This window comes from Rhinoderma darwinii, chromosome 4, assembly GCF_050947455.1.
Source record: "Rhinoderma darwinii isolate aRhiDar2 chromosome 4, aRhiDar2.hap1, whole genome shotgun sequence".
Lineage (NCBI taxonomy): Eukaryota > Metazoa > Chordata > Amphibia > Anura > Rhinodermatidae > Rhinoderma > Rhinoderma darwinii.
In genome coordinates, this window is record NC_134690.1 from 390,660,265 (window position 1) to 390,680,909 (window position 20,645).

The 20,645-nt window shown below is 42.2% G+C and overlaps 1 protein-coding gene across 1 annotated transcript in view; it reads left to right on the forward strand.

The window, feature by feature from the left end:
• The window catches only part of KCNK2 (potassium two pore domain channel subfamily K member 2), a 106,185-nt gene that overhangs the window by 48,583 nt on the left and 36,957 nt on the right, over nucleotides 1–20,645 (forward strand). The window contains exon 3 of the mRNA XM_075863333.1: nucleotides 3,749–3,866. Within this exon, the coding sequence (XP_075719448.1) occupies nucleotides 3,749–3,866 (118 nt within the window). The remainder of the gene's footprint in view (nucleotides 1–3,748; nucleotides 3,867–20,645) is intronic.

A 20,645-nucleotide genomic window follows, 5' to 3' on the forward strand; every position in this document is an offset into this window, starting at 1 on the left:
CAGGGAATGCTGGGCCTTGTAGTACTACTAGGCTGCCTGTATGGCAAGTTGGATTGTTATTCCAGGGATGAGCCCCTTTTAAAAGCGTATTCACACACGGACACTGGCTTGGCAAATGGCAATGAATGAGAATTTCAATCAGCCTCGCTGCAGTGCACTCAGGGAATGCTGGGCCTTGTAGTACTACTACTACCACTACTACAAAGGCTGCCTGTATTGCAAGTTGGATGCAATGGGGATGAGCCCCTTCTAAAAGCGTATTCACACACGGACACTGGCTTGGCAAATGGCAATGAATGAGAATTTCAATCAGCCTCGCTGCAGTGCACTCAGGGAATGCTGGGCGTTGTAGTACTTCTAGGCTGCCTGTATGGCAAGTTGGATTGTTATCCTGTTAATAACGGCCAGGGATGAGCCCCTTTTAAAAGCGTATTCACACACGGACACTGGCTTGGCAAATGGCAATGAATGAGAATTTCAATCAGCCTCGCTGCAGTGCACTCAGGGAATGCTGGGCCTTGTAGTACTACTACTACCACTACTACAAAGGCTGCCTGTATTGCAAGTTGGATGCAATGGGGATGAGCCCCTTCTAAAAGCGTATTCACACACGGACACTGGCTTGGCAAATGGCAATGAATGAGAATTTCAATCAGCCTCGCTGCAGTGCACTCAGGGAATGCTGGGCCTTGTAGTACTACTAGGCTGCCTGTATGGCAAGTTGGATTGTTATTCCAGGGATGAGCCCCTTTTAAAAGCGTATTCACACACGGACACTGGCTTGGCAAATGGCAATGAATGAGAATTTCAATCAGCCTCGCTGCAGTGCACTCAGGGAATGCTGGGCCTTGTAGTACTACTACTACCACTACTACAAAGGCTGCCTGTATTGCAAGTTGGATGCAATGGGGATGAGCCCCTTCTAAAAGCGTATTCACACACGGACACTGGCTTGGCAAATGGCAATGAATGAGAATTTCAATCAGCCTCGCTGCAGTGCACTCAGGGAATGCTGGGCGTTGTAGTACTTCTAGGCTGCCTGTATGGCAAGTTGGATTGTTATCCTGTTAATAACGGCCAGGGATGAGCCCCTTTTAAAAGCGTATTCACACACGGACACTGGCTTGGCAAATGGCAATGAATGAGAATTTCAATCAGCCTCGCTGCAGTGCACTCAGGGAATGCTGGGCCTTGTAGTACTACTACTACCACTACTACAAAGGCTGCCTGTATTGCAAGTTGGATGCAATGGGGATGAGCCCCTTCTAAAAGCGTATTCACACACGGACACTGGCTTGGCAAATGGCAATGAATGAGAATTTCAATCAGCCTCGCTGCAGTGCACTCAGGGAATGCTGGGCCTTGTAGTACTACTAGGCTGCCTGTATGGCAAGTTGGATTGTTATTCCAGGGATGAGCCCCTTTTAAAAGCGTATTCACACACGGACACTGGCTTGGCAAATGGCAATGAATGAGAATTTCAATCAGCCTCGCTGCAGTGCACTCAGGGAATGCTGGGCGTTGTAGTACTTCTAGGCTGCCTGTATGGCAAGTTGGATTGTTATTCCAGGGATGAGCCCCTTTTAAAAGCGTATTCACACACGGACACTGGCTTGGCAAATGGCAATGAATGAGAATTTCAATCAGCCTCGCTGCAGTGCACTCAGGGAATGCTGGGCGTTGTAGTACTTCTAGGCTGCCTGTATGGCAAGTTGGATTGTTATCCTGTTAATAACGGCCAGGGATGAGCCCCTTTTAAAAGCGTATTCACACACGGACACTGGCTTGGCAAATGGCAATGAATGAGAATTTCAATCAGCCTCGCTGCAGTGCACTCAGGGAATGCTGGGCCTTGTAGTACTACTACTACCACTACTACAAAGGCTGCCTGTATTGCAAGTTGGATGCAATGGGGATGAGCCCCTTCTAAAAGCGTATTCACACACGGACACTGGCTTGGCAAATGGCAATGAATGAGAATTTCAATCAGCCTCGCTGCAGTGCACTCAGGGAATGCTGGGCGTTGTAGTACTTCTAGGCTGCCTGTATGGCAAGTTGGATTGTTATTCCAGGGATGAGCCCCTTTTAAAAGCGTATTCACACACGGACACTGGCTTGGCAAATGGCAATGAATGAGAATTTCAATCAGCCTCGCTGCAGTGCACTCAGGGAATGCTGGGCCTTATAGTACTACTAGGCTGCCTGTATTGCAAGTTGGATGCAACGGGGATGAGCCCCTTATAAAAGCGTATTCACACACTGGCTGAGTAGTGAGTAGTGGATGAGCCCCTTCGATTTCTGAATTCCTGCCTTTTAGATTCCTAAAGCTTTCCCTTACTGCACAGAGATGCTATTCCTACAGCTCCTGTCTGTAAAATGGCCGCTGAGCTCCGTGCATAGACTTTTATTGCAGGCTTGAGCCCGCCCCTATGCTGCCTCCCGATAGGCTGGGAGAGCCGTTTGCAAGGCATTATGGGGTAGCCTGATGTCAGGTGATCTTCTGTAATCCTCCATTTTAGATGTAACATGTGGCAGGCGCCAAAATGTAGCCGGGTTCGGTCAAAACGGGTTCGGCCGAACCCGGTAAAGTTCGGATTCGCTGCGAACCGAACTTTTCCTGAAGTTCGGACCGAAACCGGGTTCGGTTGTCCCGGTTCGCTCATCTCTACTCTTGTCAATGGCACGTTTCCCTAAACTATCTGAGACTGTGAGCACTGATTGGACAGTGTCAAACTGTGTAAGAACACCCCCGAACTGGTAACACCTAATTGTCAAATTATTCAGAAATTTCTCATAGGAGTAACAGGGGAACGGTACAACACAGAGTTCTAAGTAAAGATGCACCAGAATTGTCTTATGGGGATTACAAAAATTAACAAAAACCAACATGTCAGGAGAGGTGACCGGTCCTTTTTAAAGTGTAGCTAAACGTTTGACAAACTTCTGACATGTCATAGTGACATGTCAGAAGTTTGGAGTGGTGGGGTCCGAGCACTGAGACCCCCACCAATCGCTAGAACTAAGCAGCTAAAGTGCTCGTGTGAGCACTCCGCCTCTTCGTGTCTGTTCGGCTTTTCCCGTAAATAAACGTATCGGTGTACGGACTCAATACAAAGTCTATGACCCCGTACTCCGATACATCGGCTTTCTGGAAAAAGCCGAACAGAAACGAAGCAGCTGAGAACTCACACAAGCGCTTCAGCTGCTTTGTTCTAGCGATCGGTGGGGGTCTCAGTGCTCGGACCCCCAAAAAAGCCAAACTTCTGACATGTCACTATGACATGTCAGAAGTTTGTGAAACGTTTAGCTACATTTTAACTTTGCAGGGGATTTGGAGCTCTGTTTCAGAGAAATTTAGCACCAATTCCTATGATGTTCATGTTCAGCACAGAATTTTTAACCTATTTAGAAAAAGAAAGCAAAATGGTATTTAAGGATGGATATTCACTTTAAAAGGGGCTTTCCCACCAGAAACTTTTATGATCTCCTAGATATTTTGCAAGAGTCGGTTTGGTCTGACGTGTGACCCTGGCACCATCCCTTGTGACCTTGGTGCCATCCCTGGTGACCTTGGTGCCATCCTTGGTGACCTTGGTGCCATCCCAGGTGACATTGGTGTACAATAGTTTGCAGCTATCACAGTCAGGAAGCCACATGTGATTATGACGCCAGTTTTCCTATATGTTCTCCAGTATCACCCGATATCATTTGTTTCATGTTTTCTAACAGCTTCCATTTCAACTTACAGCACATTATGGCGGCAATAAACGCAGGGATAATACCATTAGGAAACGCTTCAAGTCAGAACAGCCACTGGGATCTGGGCAGCTCATTCTTCTTTGCAGGAACTGTGATCACTACAATAGGTAAGAGCCTGTTTCATATATTTTATTATATCTTAAAGCCTATTCTCACCTTTGAAATCATTTTTTTTTTAATAAAAGTTTGTATTAGTCTGTTTGGTGCAACTTTCTAAATACTTTTTATTAAAAAAATAAATTATTTTGTTACATTCCGCCGCATTGTATACAGAGCAGCTGTATCGGGCGCTGAGACCTGAATCCGTCAGGTCCGCGTGAGCTACTGTTTAAAATACGTTTTTATGTCAAACTTTTCTGTATACATTTTTTTTATTTCATTTTAATTAAATCCTTAAATATTCCAGTTCAACTAATGCCATACAATTGGCTAACACTTCCTGTCACTTTTCAGCTTATGCTGTATACACTACGGGCAGGATTAGAATGAAATGTGACACCTAAAGCTGAAGGCAGATAACACAGGGTCACACTATTGACAAAAGGGGATGGTGGACCGCTTAACTCCTCCTCCCTTCTCCCCCTCCCTGCACAGGGACCTCTGCACATGGCATAGGAAGTCAAAAAGTCATTTTCACGCTTCAGCTGCTGTTGCAAAAAATGAGGCAAAATAGTTTCCAACTTAATTGGAAGATAAAATATAACCGATATACAGTCTAAAAATAAAAAGAGGTTTGGAAAATGGTTTTGGATCAGTCTAAATTTTTAATTACTAATATAATGAAGCGACGCATTCCCCTAAAGGCTGAATCCAGACTTCTTTTGCAGTGTCTAATTGGCATATACATACATAGGTCCTCCCATCCAGTGGAAGCAAAAAGAGTATCACTTTGACCTCCATTTTTTGGCGCTGTTCCTTACAGAGACATCCCGAAAAAAACGTATACCATACGGTATACTTTTTTTTTTAACATGGGAGCCCTTTGAGCAAAGGATGTCACTCTATGCCTATACAGCGGCATCCATAGGAGGTATACGTAGGGAAATACTCCCGGCGTATACCTCCAACGTACACTGCAAACTAATAGTCTCTGATAAAACGTGTTTATTTGGGTTATTTTATTAAATGGGGAAATTTACATGATTATTGAGTATTTTCTGGTGTAGCGATTATTCTGACATGACTGTTAGGGGGCTCAGTAGGGACACATTGATTATTTTTAATGCAAAGGGGATTTCCTTAATGACAGCGAGTAATTAGAGGTAGTTGATACCTTTATACCTTTTAGGCTCTGTTCACATCACGTTTCTGAACTACATTCGGCGTTTGAGTCAGGAAAGCTTCCAGCTCATACAATACGTATCCCGGACCCCATTCACCCTGCATATGCCAAGAGAGTTTACTTTTGCCGTGCCTGTATACTTTTTTAGTCTTTTTTTTTGCCTTTTCTTTTGCCTTTTTTTTTTTTTGCTTCACATTTTTTTGGGCTTATTTTTTTTGCTAAGGAAAAAAAAACCCTCAAAACTCAAACGTAATCCGGTCGTCACCATTCCGGCAGGTTTCCGGTTTTCTGACGGAATCAATAGCGCAGTCTACTCCGTTATTGATTCCGTCGGAAAACCGGAAACCTGCCAGAATGGTGACGAATGGAAACCATTATCGATGTTTCCGTCACCATTGATATCAATGATATCAATGGTGACTGAAACGGAAGCTGTGGTTTCACTTTCACTTTCCATTTTGGGGTTCACCCGACGGAAACCTCCGATGGAACCCCGGAACGGAAATGAACGGTGATGTGAACAGGCCCTTACTGATATTATATATGAGGAGGGGGTAGCTGAATTCCTAAAAAGGGAGATTAGAATTTCCAGACAGAGATTAAACTTCCAATTAGTATTGTTCTTAGGTGTCAAGTGTGATATATGAAGCAAAATATAATAGAACTAGTCCGGACACGTTTTTCTCAGAATATGTATAAAAACTCTGTCATTCAGGATAGATGCAGACATTTTGCCTTATTTGTCTCCTTATCGATAAGAATAAAAGACACGCATCTCTATTCAGAAGACTCCTCGATTCTATTTTGATAAGAATAGAAAGTTCTTCTAACAAAATACATTATATGTGTCCGTGTAAAACTTACAAAAAGTCTATTAGGCCAGGACCTAATAGGCTTCTGTGTATGGAAGACCTGGGGACCATTGTTAGGCCCCCGTTTGACACAGCAACCCATTGGTACGCCAAATTCGCGTTAGCGGTGTGCCAATGGTATAGCTGAGGGAGCAGAGTTGTATCCAATACTAAGCATTTTGAGCGAGGTGTCAGCTGTATAACACAGCCGGCAGTCGCAAGTAATGATGCCAACTCAGTTCCTAAGTCAGCGCCATCACAGCGTCGTCATGGTACTGCGACTCGTGTTAACTAACTAACATCGAGTCACGATGTATTATTACGGCGCAGAGTAAGAAGAGGTTAAAGGAGTTGTTAGATGGGTCAATTGACAAAATTATGATTGCAACGTTCTCCCCAGCGATCACTTCTAATCTGTGGGGAGACCTGGCAGGAAGTGTTTAATTTCTCTGCAGCACCACCACAGGAGAAATTAAGCAGTACACATTTCTCAGTCATATCAATGTGTTGTTTGTGTAAAACAGGACAGGACATGTCCCCCAGAGTGAGAGAAGCTCTTTGTAGCCGCTCTCCTCCCTGGCCAAGAGATGAGGATCTTGAACATGGGACTTCCTCCATTAAATTTAGAATTCCCTAATTGGGCACATGAAAATGGAAACTTTGTGCCCCCTCTGACACCAAGGCGCATGTGCGTCTGTTACCGCTGCACCCCTATTGCTTCACCCCCGGCTGATTACTCTTTAATAATTAATGTAGTGGAATTTCTACAAGTAATGTGGTCATTTTCCACACCGAGGAGAAGCAGAAGGGAAGTTTATGTGATAGTAGGGGAAGTAATGTGCTAGCGGTGGACTGAACTGCCATCCCGAGGTGCTGCTGTATTGTTTTCTTTAGAAAGGACAATCCATTCTGTAGACATACTGCGTCCATGGGAAGTCTGACATTTTTAGTAGAATAACACAGCACGAAGTTTCCAGAATCTAACGGTAACATTTAGTTTTTAGGATATAACGCTTTCAACTGGAAAAATCGTTAGTAAATAATTGATGGTTTTCCTCTATGGTATCTATGCCCTTGTTTCCTACCCGGTATCAGATTCTTGGAGTTATCACTTAATAGAGCTCCTAATTGTCGCTCCTGTTCCCTCTCTCTATTCCTCTACTAGTGTGCCAATCTTCACCGTAGTCCTGCTATACATGAACTAGGAAGAGCAGGATGAACATTGTTAAAGTTCTCACCCAGTTCACAAGGTTTATGATATTATACTGCCATACATTTGTGACTGAATCTACTAGATTTTTATGGAATAACTATTTATTATTAAACTCTACTATCAATAACTGAAAATTAAGTTTTGGCTGGAGAGTTGGCCGATACCTTCCCCCAATTAAATTTTACCTACTTAGGGTCCCCTGTTTGTGAAATGTGTATGGGAGGGTTTTGATTGTCTGCTGGGGTAGTCCTGTGGCTTTGTTCCATGTATAATAAAAAAAAAGAATTATTCGATTACTGCAATATTCACTATAATACTGTAAATACTGTGGATTTTTTTTTAACTGGACAATTTATATTTAGGTACACAAACATTTGTATTTCTCCATTATATCTAAAATGAAAACATGAAACAACTTTGCATATAGTCTTAAATATAAATATTCTGCCGTTTCAAGCATAGAGCTTCTATGCAGACCTATGTGTCTCCATGGTTACAGACTACAAGCAAACTCTGTGTAGTCTGTGCAGTCATGTGTTACAATCTTCTATCTTCCGCCCTCTTCTTCTGTCTGTAAGTTAACAAGAATGAGGGTCAGAGGAGGTGTTATTACAAATTCCTTTAACCAGAACTTGAGAAAGATACCGGGGATGCATCAACATCAATGATACAGTAAAGATTTCTAGGTTAGATAATAAATATAAAAAATATAATTTTTGTTATGAATGAGACTCCCATCATGGTTGAAGCATAGAATTCATATTCTCCTTACCCAGGGAAGAGCTCTCTCCTGTACTCACTGTTGTCCCCTGCTGAATAATACACATTGTATAAATACAATAATATCAGTACTATAATTCTGCCCCTATAGAGAAGAATATAACTACTATAATACTGCCCTCTATGTACAAGACTATAACTACTATAATACTGCCCCCTATATACAAGAATATAACTACTATAATACTGCCCCCTATGTAGAAGAATATACCTACTATAATACTGCTCCCTATATACAAGAATATAACTACTATAATACTGCCCCCTATGTACAAGAATATAACTACTATAATACTGCCCCCTATATATAAGACTATAACTACTATAATACTGCCACTATATACAAGAACATAACTACTATAATACTGCTCTATGTACAAGAACATAACTACTATAACACTGCTCCTATATACAGGAATATAACTACTATAATACTGCCCCCTATGTACAAGAATATAACTACTCTAATACTGCTTCTATATAGAAGAATATAACTAGTACAATACTGCCCCTATATACAAAAATATAACTACTATAATACTGCCCCTATGTACAGGAATATAACTACTATAATACTGTTCCCTATGTACAGGAATATAACTACTATAATACTGCCGCTATATACAAGAATATAACTACTATAATACTGCCCCTATATACAAGAATAGAACTACTATAATACTGCTCCTAGATACAAGAATATAACTACTATAGTACTGCCTCCTATATACAAGAATATAACTACTATAATCCTGCCCCTATATACATGAAAATATATCTACTATAATACTGCCCCTATATACAAGAATATAACTACTATAATACTGCTCCTATATACAAGAATATAACTACTATAATACTGCCCCTATATACAAGAATATATCTACTATAATACTGCCCCTATATACAAGAATATAACTACTATGATACTGCTCCTATGTACAAGAATATAACTACTATAATACTGCTCCTATATACAAGAATATAACTACTATAATACTGCTCCTATATACAAGAATATAACTACTATAATACTGCCCCTATATACAAGAATATATCTACTATAATACTGCTCCTATATACAAGAATGTAACTACTATGATACTGCTCCTATGTACAAGAATATAACTACTATAATACTGCTCCTATATACAAGAATATAACTACTATAATACTGCTCCTATATACAAGAATATAACTACTATAATACTGCTCCTATATACAAGAATATAACTACTATAATACTGCTCCTATATACAAGAATATAACTACTATAATACTGCCCCTATGTACAATAATATAACTACTATTATACTGCTCCTATATACAAGAATATAACTACTATAATACTGCTCCTATATACAAGAATATAACTACTATAATACTGCCCCTATGTACAATAATATAACTACTATTATACTGCCCCTATATGCAAGAATATAACTACTATAATACTGCCCCTATATACCAGAATATAACTACTATAATACTGCTCCTATATACAAGACTATAACTACTATAATACGGCTCCTATATACAAGACTATAACTACTATAATACTGCCCCTATATACAAGAATATAACTACTATAATACTGCTCCTATATACAAGAATAGAATTAATATAGTACTGCCCCCTATGTACAATAATATAACTACTATAATACTGCCCCTATATACAAACATGTAACTACTATAATACTGCTCCCTATATACAAGAATATAACTACTATAATACTGCCCCCTATGTACAATAATATAACTACTATAATACTGCCCCCTATATACAAGAATATAACTAATATAATATTGCCCCTATATACAAGAATATAACTACTATAATACTGTCCCCTATGTACAAGAATATAACTACTATAATACTGCTTCTATATAGAAGAATATAACTACTATAATACTGCCCCTATATACAAACATATAACTACTATAATACTGCCCCTATGTACAATAATATAACTACTATTATACTGCCCCTATATACAAGAATATAACTACTATAATACTGTCCCCTATATACAAGAATATAACTACTATAATACTGCTTCTATATAGAAGAATATAACTACTATAATACTGCCCCTATATACAAACATATAACTACTATAATACTGCCCCTATGTACAATAATATAACTACTATTATACTGCCCCTATATACAAGAATATAACTACTATAATACTGCTCCTATATACAAGAATATAACTACTATATTACTGCCCCCTATATACAAGAATATAACTACTATAATACTGCCCCCTATATACAAGAATATAACTACTATAATACTGCTCCTATATACAAGAATATAACTACTATAATACTGCCCCCTATGTACAAGAATATAACTACTATAATACTGCCCCTATATACTAGAATATAACTACTATAATACTGCCCCCTATATACAAGAATATAACTACTATAATACTGCTCCTATATACAAGAATAGAACTACTATAATACTGCCCCCTATGTACAAGAATATAACTAATATAATACTGCTGTCAACTGTACTCTAATTTATAGATAACAGCTGTCATCTTCTGGTCTTGTACATCTAGAAGCACACCAGTCCTTTTAATGTTATTAAGTGTCTTATGACGGTAATCGGGTGAACTATTGAGCACATTGATGATGTATACGGAGGAACCGGCTCATCTAATTGCAGTAGGCGCAAATCAATAACATTTGTTCCGCACTGTGATAAAAGCACAACCTCGTCATATTCCATTCATAAACCTGTGTGCGCTCCATAAATTATCAGACGAGTGTCGGACTTTAAAAACTAATAGATTTTCCTACTCTTACACTGCAATCAGCGCAGTAATCAATGTAATGCACATATGAGTCTTTAGTCACGAACATCTCAACAACTGTTCCCTGCCTTAATAAATCGTTTTGTCCCCATATTATTTTGTATCAGCAGAAAATTACAATTTTCATCAGGCTTTTATTATAAACATATTTTGGACGAAATGTTGATGATTTATTTTTTATGTTACAAGTCATATAAATGTTTTATAAATTATTACGGTTTTCACACTGGAAACCAGAGCACACAAAATAATCTGACATTTCCTGTTTTCTGCAGCTCACTTTCAGTTTTGCAGTGTAGACTGGGACAGAGTCAGCAGAGAGTGAGGATTTTTTGTACTTTTGGAGACCAAGGTTTGAAGAGATAGTAACACTATGCACATAGATATGGCCCTGTATGCAGTCCCCTGTTACTCCATGGTCTCTGGGGGAGAGCACTGTACTCCATCTCTAACAGGAAACCGTAATAGTACATGACATTTCTCTGTGACTGAACTTCCATTCATTGCAGCTGTCTAAAGCACATACTGTGTACCCTGGTGCACGGTCTACAAAGACCATAGAAGTCTTTTGGCATTTTCACAGGAAATTGGCATATCCACTGGAAATTTGGTATATTTGTGACAAATCCACAGGAAATGCCAAAAATGTCTGATAGATGCGGTTCCCAGCTCTGGGACCCTCACCTATTTCGAGAACTGGCCGCAGAATCCAGATGGAGACTAGTGACGAGAGAGTCGCTCATGCGCCCAGCTCTCTCCATTCTGTTCAATGGGAGTTACGGAAACATCCGAGCGAGACAGACCCGTTATCCACTAGTCTCCTCCTGGATTCTGCAAACAGTTCTTGATATAGGTGTGGGTACCAGAGCTGGGACCTGCATCTATCAGAAATTTTTGGCATTTCCTGTGGATATATCATAAATGTCTAAGATGAGAAACTCCTTTAATACAATACAGTGAAATCCAGTGACTCACCGGTGACGCCTTCTCAGATTGGAGAGGTTCACTTTTCCTTTTCTTCTTCATCCGGCCCAGATTTCCATGATGCCTCCTCCCAAATACGAATCGCCTCTTGCAAAATTGTATACAGAATACAAAGCAGCTGTATCTGAAAAAGTAAAAATTATTTTTAATAAAAACTAATTTGAAAGTTGCACAAAATACACTGACATACATTTTTATTAAAAAAGAAAAAAAAATCACTTTCAAAGGTTTACATAGCCTTTAAGTCTGTGACAAAGTTTATCTAGTGCATACCATTAACTCTCCGCTTTCCAGTGGTCACTTCCCTATTGAGTTTGACTTTTTTCTGACCTTTACATTTCACCCTTCAGGGTACTACTGCTCAAGTGAACGCATTGTGTGTGTGTGTGTGTGTGTGTGTGTGTGTGGGTGGGGGGGGGGGGATTTATAAAGCCCTCAACGCCAGTCCTCGCAGCTTCTAAAAAGTGGACGGGATCACCGCAGCAAAATAAATTGACTACAATTACATAATTGTAGCACAAATCTACTCCAGCTCATAGCAAATTAAGTGTATCTTACTCCATACTTCTTTAGATTAAAGAGGCTCTGTCACCACATTATAAGTGCCCTGTCTCCTATATAAGGAGATCGGCGCTGTAATGTAGGTGACAGTAATGCTTTTTATTTAGAAAAACAATCTATTTTAAACTACTTTATGATCGATTTTTAGCTTTATGCTAATGAGTTTCTTAATGCCCAAGTGGGCGTGTTTTACTTTAGACCAAGTGGGCGTTGTACAGAGGAGTGTATGATGCTGACCAATCAGCGTCATGCCCTTCTCTCCATTCATTTAAGGACAGAAGTTGTCAAACCAACCTGATTAGTTTTTATGAAGAGGTGAGCAGAAGCCTAGACAGAGGGGCCGCTGTGGATGTAGTGTTTTTAGACTTTGCATTTGACACTGTCCCTCATAGATGTGTAATGGGTAAATTAAGGACTATAGGTTTGGAAAGTATCGTTTGTAATTGGATTGAGAATTGGCTCAAGGTCTATATCCAGAGAGTTGTGGTCAATGATTCCTAATCTGAATGGTCCCCGGTTATGTGGTGACCCCAGGGTTCAGTGCTGGGACCACTATTATTCAACTTATTTATTAATGATGTAGAGGATGGGATTAATAGCACTATTTCTATTTTTGCAGATGACACCGAGCTATGTAGTAATGTTCAGTCTATGGAAGATGTTTGTAAATTACAAGCTGATTTGGACCCACTGAGTGTTTGGGCATCCACATGGCAAATTAGTTTTAATGTAGATAAATATAAAGTTATGCATCTGGGTAGCAACAACCTGCATGCATCATATGTCCTAGGGGGAGCTACACTTGGGGATTCACTTGTTGAGAAGGATCTGGGTGTACTTGTAAATCATAAACTAAATAACAGCATGCAATGTCAATCAGCTGCTTCAAAGGCCAGCAAGATATTGTCGTGTATTAAAAGAGGCATGGACTCGCGAGACAGGGATGTAATATTACCACTTTACAAAGCATTAGTGAGGCCTCATCTAGAATATGCAGTTCAGTTTTGGGCTCCATTTCATAGAAAGGATGCCCTGGAGTTTGAAAAAAATACAAAGAAGAGCAACGAAGCTAATAAGGGGACTCACCAAGGAGCAAATCGCCCAACAGGGCTCATTTACCGGTCCTCGGCGCAGGGTGACGAAGGGGAGAAGCCGCAAGAACCTCCCGGTCACTTCTGACACCTCATCTATCGGCAGGTACCTCCGGTCCGCGCTGGACGGAACCTCGCCGCGGAGCTCTTCTACTCCTCCTGCAGGCCACACCCAGACTCCGGCGCCTCATGGATACTTGCCGCCTCCTTCCTCCTCTGGTCAGGCACAGACCGGCAGCTGCTCTCGGGTACCTGGAGCCGTCATGGCGTCATCGGAGAAAGGTCAGTGCTCTGCAGACTTTCCAGGACCGGCTCCCCTGGTCCTGGTAGAAGACTTTCCCCCTATGCAGCCCCAGTCAGTACCCGGGCAGGGGGTGGATCATGTGGCACCGCCAGGCATGGCGGTTGAGGCGCCATCTTTTCCTGCCGTTCAGCGGCAGTCTCCCCCACAGGATTGGCTGCTGAGTCAGGGGACACCGGCCATTTTTAGGGGGTCACTCGCCCCATCAGTGGGACCAGGGGACCACCAGACAGGCCCGTCTCCGGGCCCCCCGCTATCTATGGAACGGACTCTGGCGGAGCTTTGGGAAATGGTGAAGGTGTTACCCACCAAATCCGATCTGGATGTACGCCTCTCCCGGCTGGAGGAGAAGCATGACAGGGCTATTGGCGCTGTTTCGTAGGAGGTGCGTGCTCTGACTGCGAGGGTGGAAACATTGGAGCGCCAGAACTCCATATCCTCTTTGGCCATCTCGGTCCTTTCACAGTCCTTGGCCACTCAAGCTTCGCAACTGCGGGACCTTTCTTTGCATTTGGATGATGTCGAAAACAGGGGGAGACGTAACAACCTGAAGCTGAGAGGTTTGTCGGAATCTATACCCCCAGATGGCCTTTATGATGCAGTGACGCATATTTTTAATAAACTCCTGGATCGACAACGTGATATGGCCATTGAAATGGACAAAGTTCATAGGCCGGCGGGTCCCCGGGCTAGAGATGGCAACCGACCGCGGGACGTTATATGTAGAATGCATTTCTATAAACAGAAAGAGGAGATTGCCCGGAGAGCCTGGGAGAAGGGGGCCGTTCCCTTCAATGGATCCGAGATTACCGTCCTGCCGGATGTCTCAAGACTGACACTCTCCATGCGCAGAATTGTCCGCCCGTTACTGGAGGCGACCAAGGCGGCGGGAGCTACCTACAGATGGGGCCACCCCTTCCACATCATCCTTCGCAGACAGGGGTAATCGTTTGCGGTTCGGTCGCCCAATGACCTAGAGGAGGCATTCCGTTTTTTGGAAATTTCACCGGTGCGGTTACCGGATTGGACTGAACCCCCGGCACCGTTCGCTATTAGAGGAGGACCATATCCCGATTTTGTTCATCATATCCCGCCTCGTCCCGGAGTTGAGATGCCCGAGTCCCGACCCTCAGGGCGGCATTCCCCACACAGAGTCTGTGGAGTCGGGCCAGTCAAACCTTTGCCCCCAGGGTGGCGATCCCCACGAAGAGATTGATCTACTACATCCTTCTTGTAGTTATTTGCACTTACCCCCCTTTTTTCGCAGGGTTCTTCGAGAGCAGAGAAGACGGCGCTGATGGTGTTATAGGGGACATTTGTACAAGATGCGGGTCAGAGGTTTTTTCCCCAGGGGGGGATGTTTCAACTGTTTAGTCACGTGGGGGAGGGTAGGTTCATGTGGTAGTTAACCTGGTGGGTCCGGGGTTTCAATGTACGCAATTTGTAATTTCTAGTTAATTACTGTATTCTGGTGACATTGTTTTACGCATCGCTGTCTCTCTTCGTTCCCCATTAGGGTTCTGTGTCGCTGTGTCGTGGTCGGAGGTATTCCTTCTGAGGACGACATAACTCACCTTGAGTAGTGGAGGAATTCTGTACTCCGAAATTAGAGGGATTGTGTTTTCTGGTAGCTCCGGTACTTCTGTTTCTGTACAGGGGCTTTTCTTTTTCTTTCTTTCTCCCCCTTACCACCTCTGTCTAGTCATCCGTCAACTATCATGACTGACTTTACCATTGTCTCACTGAATGCACAGGGTCTGAATATCCCGGAAAAGAGGTCCTCCATTCTCCGTCTTCTGTTGTAGAGGAGGGCGCACGTGGCATTCCTGCAGGAGACCCACTTTCTGGCGGACTGCATACCGAAGCTCACAGATTCTCATTATACGGAGGGGTATCATAGTGCGTCTCCTGATTCCAAGACTAAGGGGGTCTCCATCCTGATCTCACGCTCCCTCCATTGGGAACATGTCGAGACTCGCACAGATGTAGTAATGTTCAGTCTATGGAAGATGTTTGTAAATTACAAGCTGATTTGGACCCACTGAGTGTTTGGGCATCCACATTTTATGTCTGGAGCCCTTTTTGTGCCATATTTGTTCCAATCCAGATATTGCAAGTGTCGTTTTGGGAGGTAGGTCCCATAAGGTCGCTGCCTATGCAGATGACCTGCTCTTTTTTTATCACTGCTCCCAGGATATCCTTGCCCAACCTGATGGCGGAGTTGAGTGGATACTCAAAATTGTCCAACTTCAAGATCAACTACCAGAAGTCTGAGGCTCTCAATATCTCGTTGCCACAGACCCTGGTGACCGACCTGTCTGAGTCCTTCTCCTTTAAGTGGGCTAGAGATTCGCTTAAATATCTAATATCTGGGGGTCTGGCTTCCCGGTGATCTGTATCGCCTTTACGCGGTGAATTACCCTTCACTTCTTCAACGTGTGAAGAGCAATTTGGATTCTTGGACGTCGGGCACCTTTACCTGGTTTGGTAGGTGTGCCATATTTAAAATGAATATTTTACCATGGATCCTGTATCTCTTTCAGGCACTACCGATACATATCCCACGCCCGTTCTTTCAATCTCTGTTGTCCCTACTCCACAAGTTCATGTGGATCCATGCTTTTTCGTTCAAAGTGTGAGGGGGGTGTTGGTCTCACGGACTTTGTTTCTTACAATCAGGCCTCTCACTTGGCACGAATTTTGGAGTGGTTTAGGCACATCGAGATTAAAGAGTGGGTGTCCATGGAGCAGGTTTTTCTGGAAGTCCCTTTGCAGGCTTTACCTTGGTTGGGCAACCTCGTCCCCCTGGCGGCGCGGACACACCCGACGATCGGGCCCACCTTGGCGGTTGCGTCACGGCTCTTTCCCTGGAAAGAGATTTCTCTGTCTCCCTCCCCTCTGTTTCCGATTTTGGGCAATCCTGCATTCCCACCGGGGCGGGAAGGGGGCCCCTTCCAGCTCTGGTTGAGGGCAGGTAAGAGACATGCTGCACACTTTTTGCAGGATGAGATGTGGATGACTAGCGCTCAGTTGGAGTCTTTGTCTGACCCTGTCTCGTTTTCTACATGGCAGTCCACCCAATTGAGACACCTCCTTGCATCCTTATTTAATCCATCGGTGTACTCGCGAGATAGCTCCCCTTTCGAACTCCTGTGCACGGGTACGGGCACGGTGCGTCACTCGTTGTCCAGACTTTATGCTCTCCTGATCTCTCCCTCCAATCTGTCCACACCTTCTTATCTGCTTAGTTGGGAGAGGAACATAAGGATCGTCTGTTCATCATGACGCATAAATCCTCTATCGCTAGCAGATTTTAGGAAGCGGGGTTTAAAATTCTGTCACGATGGTATAGGGTGCCTTCCAGATTGCATGCGATGATACCGGCGGTCTCGCCGATGTGTTGGAGATGTGGTGACCATGTGGGTACAATTTTTGGGACTGCCCGCTTTTGACTGATTTCTGGTCTGAGGTATGGCGCATTTCCTCGAAATTTACGGATTTCCCCCTCCCGCGGTCCCCGGGCCTCTTCCTGCTCCATCTGTGTGAAGTGCCTCTGTCTACGTATCGACGCTAGGTTATTCGCCACCTGGTGAATGCAGCTAGAGCATGTGTCCCCGCACTGTGGAGACAGTCTCGTCCTCCGTCGGTGGGCATGTGGTTCGGTAAGATCCGGGAGATCATGAGAATGGAGGACCTCACGGCATCAATGAAAGGATCCCACGCCAACTTCCTCAAAACATGGCGTGAATGGATTCGATTTCAATCCTCTGTGGAATACAGGACCATCGTGGCCTCTTCAGCTTACTCATTAGGCCCAGGGTGCCAGGTCAGTTCTTTCCCCTTCCTCTCTTCTTTCTGTCCCTTCTTCTTTTTCGTTTCTCTTTACTGCTTTCCTGTTCTCTTACGGGTTATTATGCATGGCTGCGGGTTCAGGGTGCATACTAGAGTTTCTTTATCCTTATTGATTTAAGCGGTATATTGATCTTCTACAATCAATTCCTCAAGGGGTCTAGTTTCCAAAATAGGGTCATTTTTAAGGAGTTTCCCCTGTACTGGTACCTCAGAAGCTCTGCAAATGTGACATGGCGCACAGAAACCAATCCAGCAAAATCTACATGCCAAATAACGCTCCTGCCTTTCTGAGCTCCGACATTTGTCCTACCAGCAGTTTACGACCGCATATGGGGTATTGCCGTAATCGGAAGAAATTGCTTTTCAAATGTTGGGGTGTTTTTTCTTCTTTATTCCTTGTAAAAATTAAAAATTTGTACCATTTATTGTAAAAATATGTGATTTTCAATTGCATAGCCTAATTCCACAAAATATAGCAAAAAAACCTGTGGGGTCTAAATGCTCACTATACCCCTCGATAAATTCCTCGAGGGGTGTAGTTTCCAAAATGAGGTCACTTTTAGGAGGTTTCCACTGTTTTGGCCCCACAAGACCTCTTCATAGCTGACATGGTGCCTAAAATATATTCTAATAAAAATGAGGCCTCAATATCCTTTAGGTGCTCCTTTGCTGTGGAGGCCGGTGCTTCAGTCCATTACCGCACTAGGGCCACATGTGGGATATTTCTAAAAACTGCAGAATCTGGGCAATAAGTATTGAGTTGCGTTTCTCTGGTAAATCCTTCTGTCTTACAGAAAAAAATGGAATAAGAAGGATTTTCTGCATAAAAAATGAAATTTGTACCTTTCACCTCTATTTTACTTTAAATTCCTGTGAAAAGCCTAAAGTGTTAAGAAACTTTATAAATGCTGTTTTGAATACTTTGAGGGGTCTAGTTTTCAAAATGGGGGGTTTCTGGGGGTTTCTAACACATAAGGCCCCTCAAAGCCACTTCAGAACTGAACTGGTAGCTAAAAAAAAATTTTTGGACATTTTATTTAAAATATGAGAAATTGCTGCTTCTGTTCTAAGCCGTGTAACGTCCAAGAAAAAGAAAACAATGTTCAAAAAATGATGCCAACATAAAGTAGACATATGGGAAATGTGAACTAGTAACTATTTTCTGTGGAATTACTATCTGTCTTACCAGCAGATACATTTAAAATCAGAACCATGCTATTTTTTCAAAATTTTCTCTAAATTTTACTATTTTTCACAAATAAACACTGAATATATCGACCAAATTTTACCGCTAACATAAAGTCCAGCGTGTCACGAGAAAACAGTCTCAGAATTGCTTGGGTTGGTTTAAGCATTCCAGAGTTCTTAGCACAAAGTGAAATAGGTCAGATTGTCAAAACTAGGCTGCATTATTAAGGGGTTAATGCAATGCAGTTTTTGTTCCCCGGATAACCCCTTTAAGACTGGTGTATAAACGCCAGTCTTAATAAATTACCTCCATTGAGTGCTTCAAAATGTGCATTTATTACATCTTAAAGCTATATCATATGCCTAAAGAGGACTTGTCAGTTGTTTTAGTAAATAACGATTCATATTTTCTTAGAATGCTGCATTGGGCCATTCCTCTGTTATTCCTCTTACAAATGTATAAATAAATTGACAAGTGGGCGTTACCATTTCTCTTTTTCAAAGGGGAGTGTCCCTACCCAATATGATACTGTTAGAACTGATTGGACATTGTCAGTCTGTGTAAGGGCACACCCCCAACTGGTAACCCCAGTTGTCAATTTATTCATACATTTCTAGGAGGAATAACAGAGGAACGAAACAACGTAGAGTTCTAAGAAAATATGTTCCAGAATTGTTATTTCATGGAGAATACAAGTATTTTCTAAAACAGACATGTCAGGAGAGGTGATGGGTCCTCTTTAATCATGTACATAGTCAGTGTAGGACAAAAATATATATCGATGGGACCTGTAGAATGACTTTTATATGGACTTGAATCATTATGTCACGGAGATCACTGTATACGGTGCATCTGTTGGGTGTTAGTGTACACAGCGTGATAATGCTGACTGTGTATTGCTGGTTATATAACGTTTTTGGACGTTCTCGCTGTTTATATATCTCCCAAAGAAAAACACATGTGATTTATAATAAAATGTCCTGCATCTGTAATAACAGGTGAGTCATTGTGGCGTGATTCTGTATGTTTTACTTTATTCCTCATCGGAAATTGAGCTCGAAAATGCCTTACCCGCTTGTTACGGTCAGCCTGTCACATCAGTCAATCGCCATTAGTCAGAGGGCAAATCTGGTCTTTTCCAGTAATTTTCAACCCTGATAATGTATTTTTAAGGTAAAGTGCGTATTTTAACAAATGACAGGAACCAGGCTGGGAAAAATATTTTAGTATTTTTGGAAATGGTCGCTTTTTTTGGATACTCCCTTTACTAGCGTAAGCAATATTGTTAATAGGGAAGAGCAGGCATAGGTGAATTTAAAGGAATGTTTTGCTGGTCTATCAGGTGTTATCTGTGGGGGTCAAACCCCTGGGAACTCACACCAATCAGCAAAAAAAAAGGAGTCGGAGCTCTTGCTGGAGCACTGCGGTTCCTTCACTGCAGTACACAGCATAGCACCATCCATAAGCGTGTGGCTGTGTTTGGTACTGCAGCTTAATCCCACTCAAGTGAATAGGGATGAGCTAGGGTCCAGGTCCCATTGGTGAGAGAAGGGCCTCCACCAATCTTAATCCGGCTCTTGCTTGGAGTGGCAATGTGCTGGTGTTTAAAAGGTTTTGTGGGACTTTAATATTGATTGCCTATCCTTAGGATAGGCTATCAATAGTTGATTGGTGGGGGTCTGACTCTCGGGAGCCCCACCTATCAGCAGAATGAAGGGGTTGTACTATTGAGGTGTATGGACATCACTCTTGTATATTCAAAGCTGTTGAGCAGTTCATTATAGTTATATAAATTACCAGCGTAGACCTGTCTCTTTCTTTGGTTGAATCTTAAATTGATACCAATTTCCTAATGACATTTAAAATAATGGCTACTATTTCTGATACAATTATTTAAGGGATTAGTTATAGGAGAAGAAACTTAGGACTTAAAAGTTTCTTCCGGATTA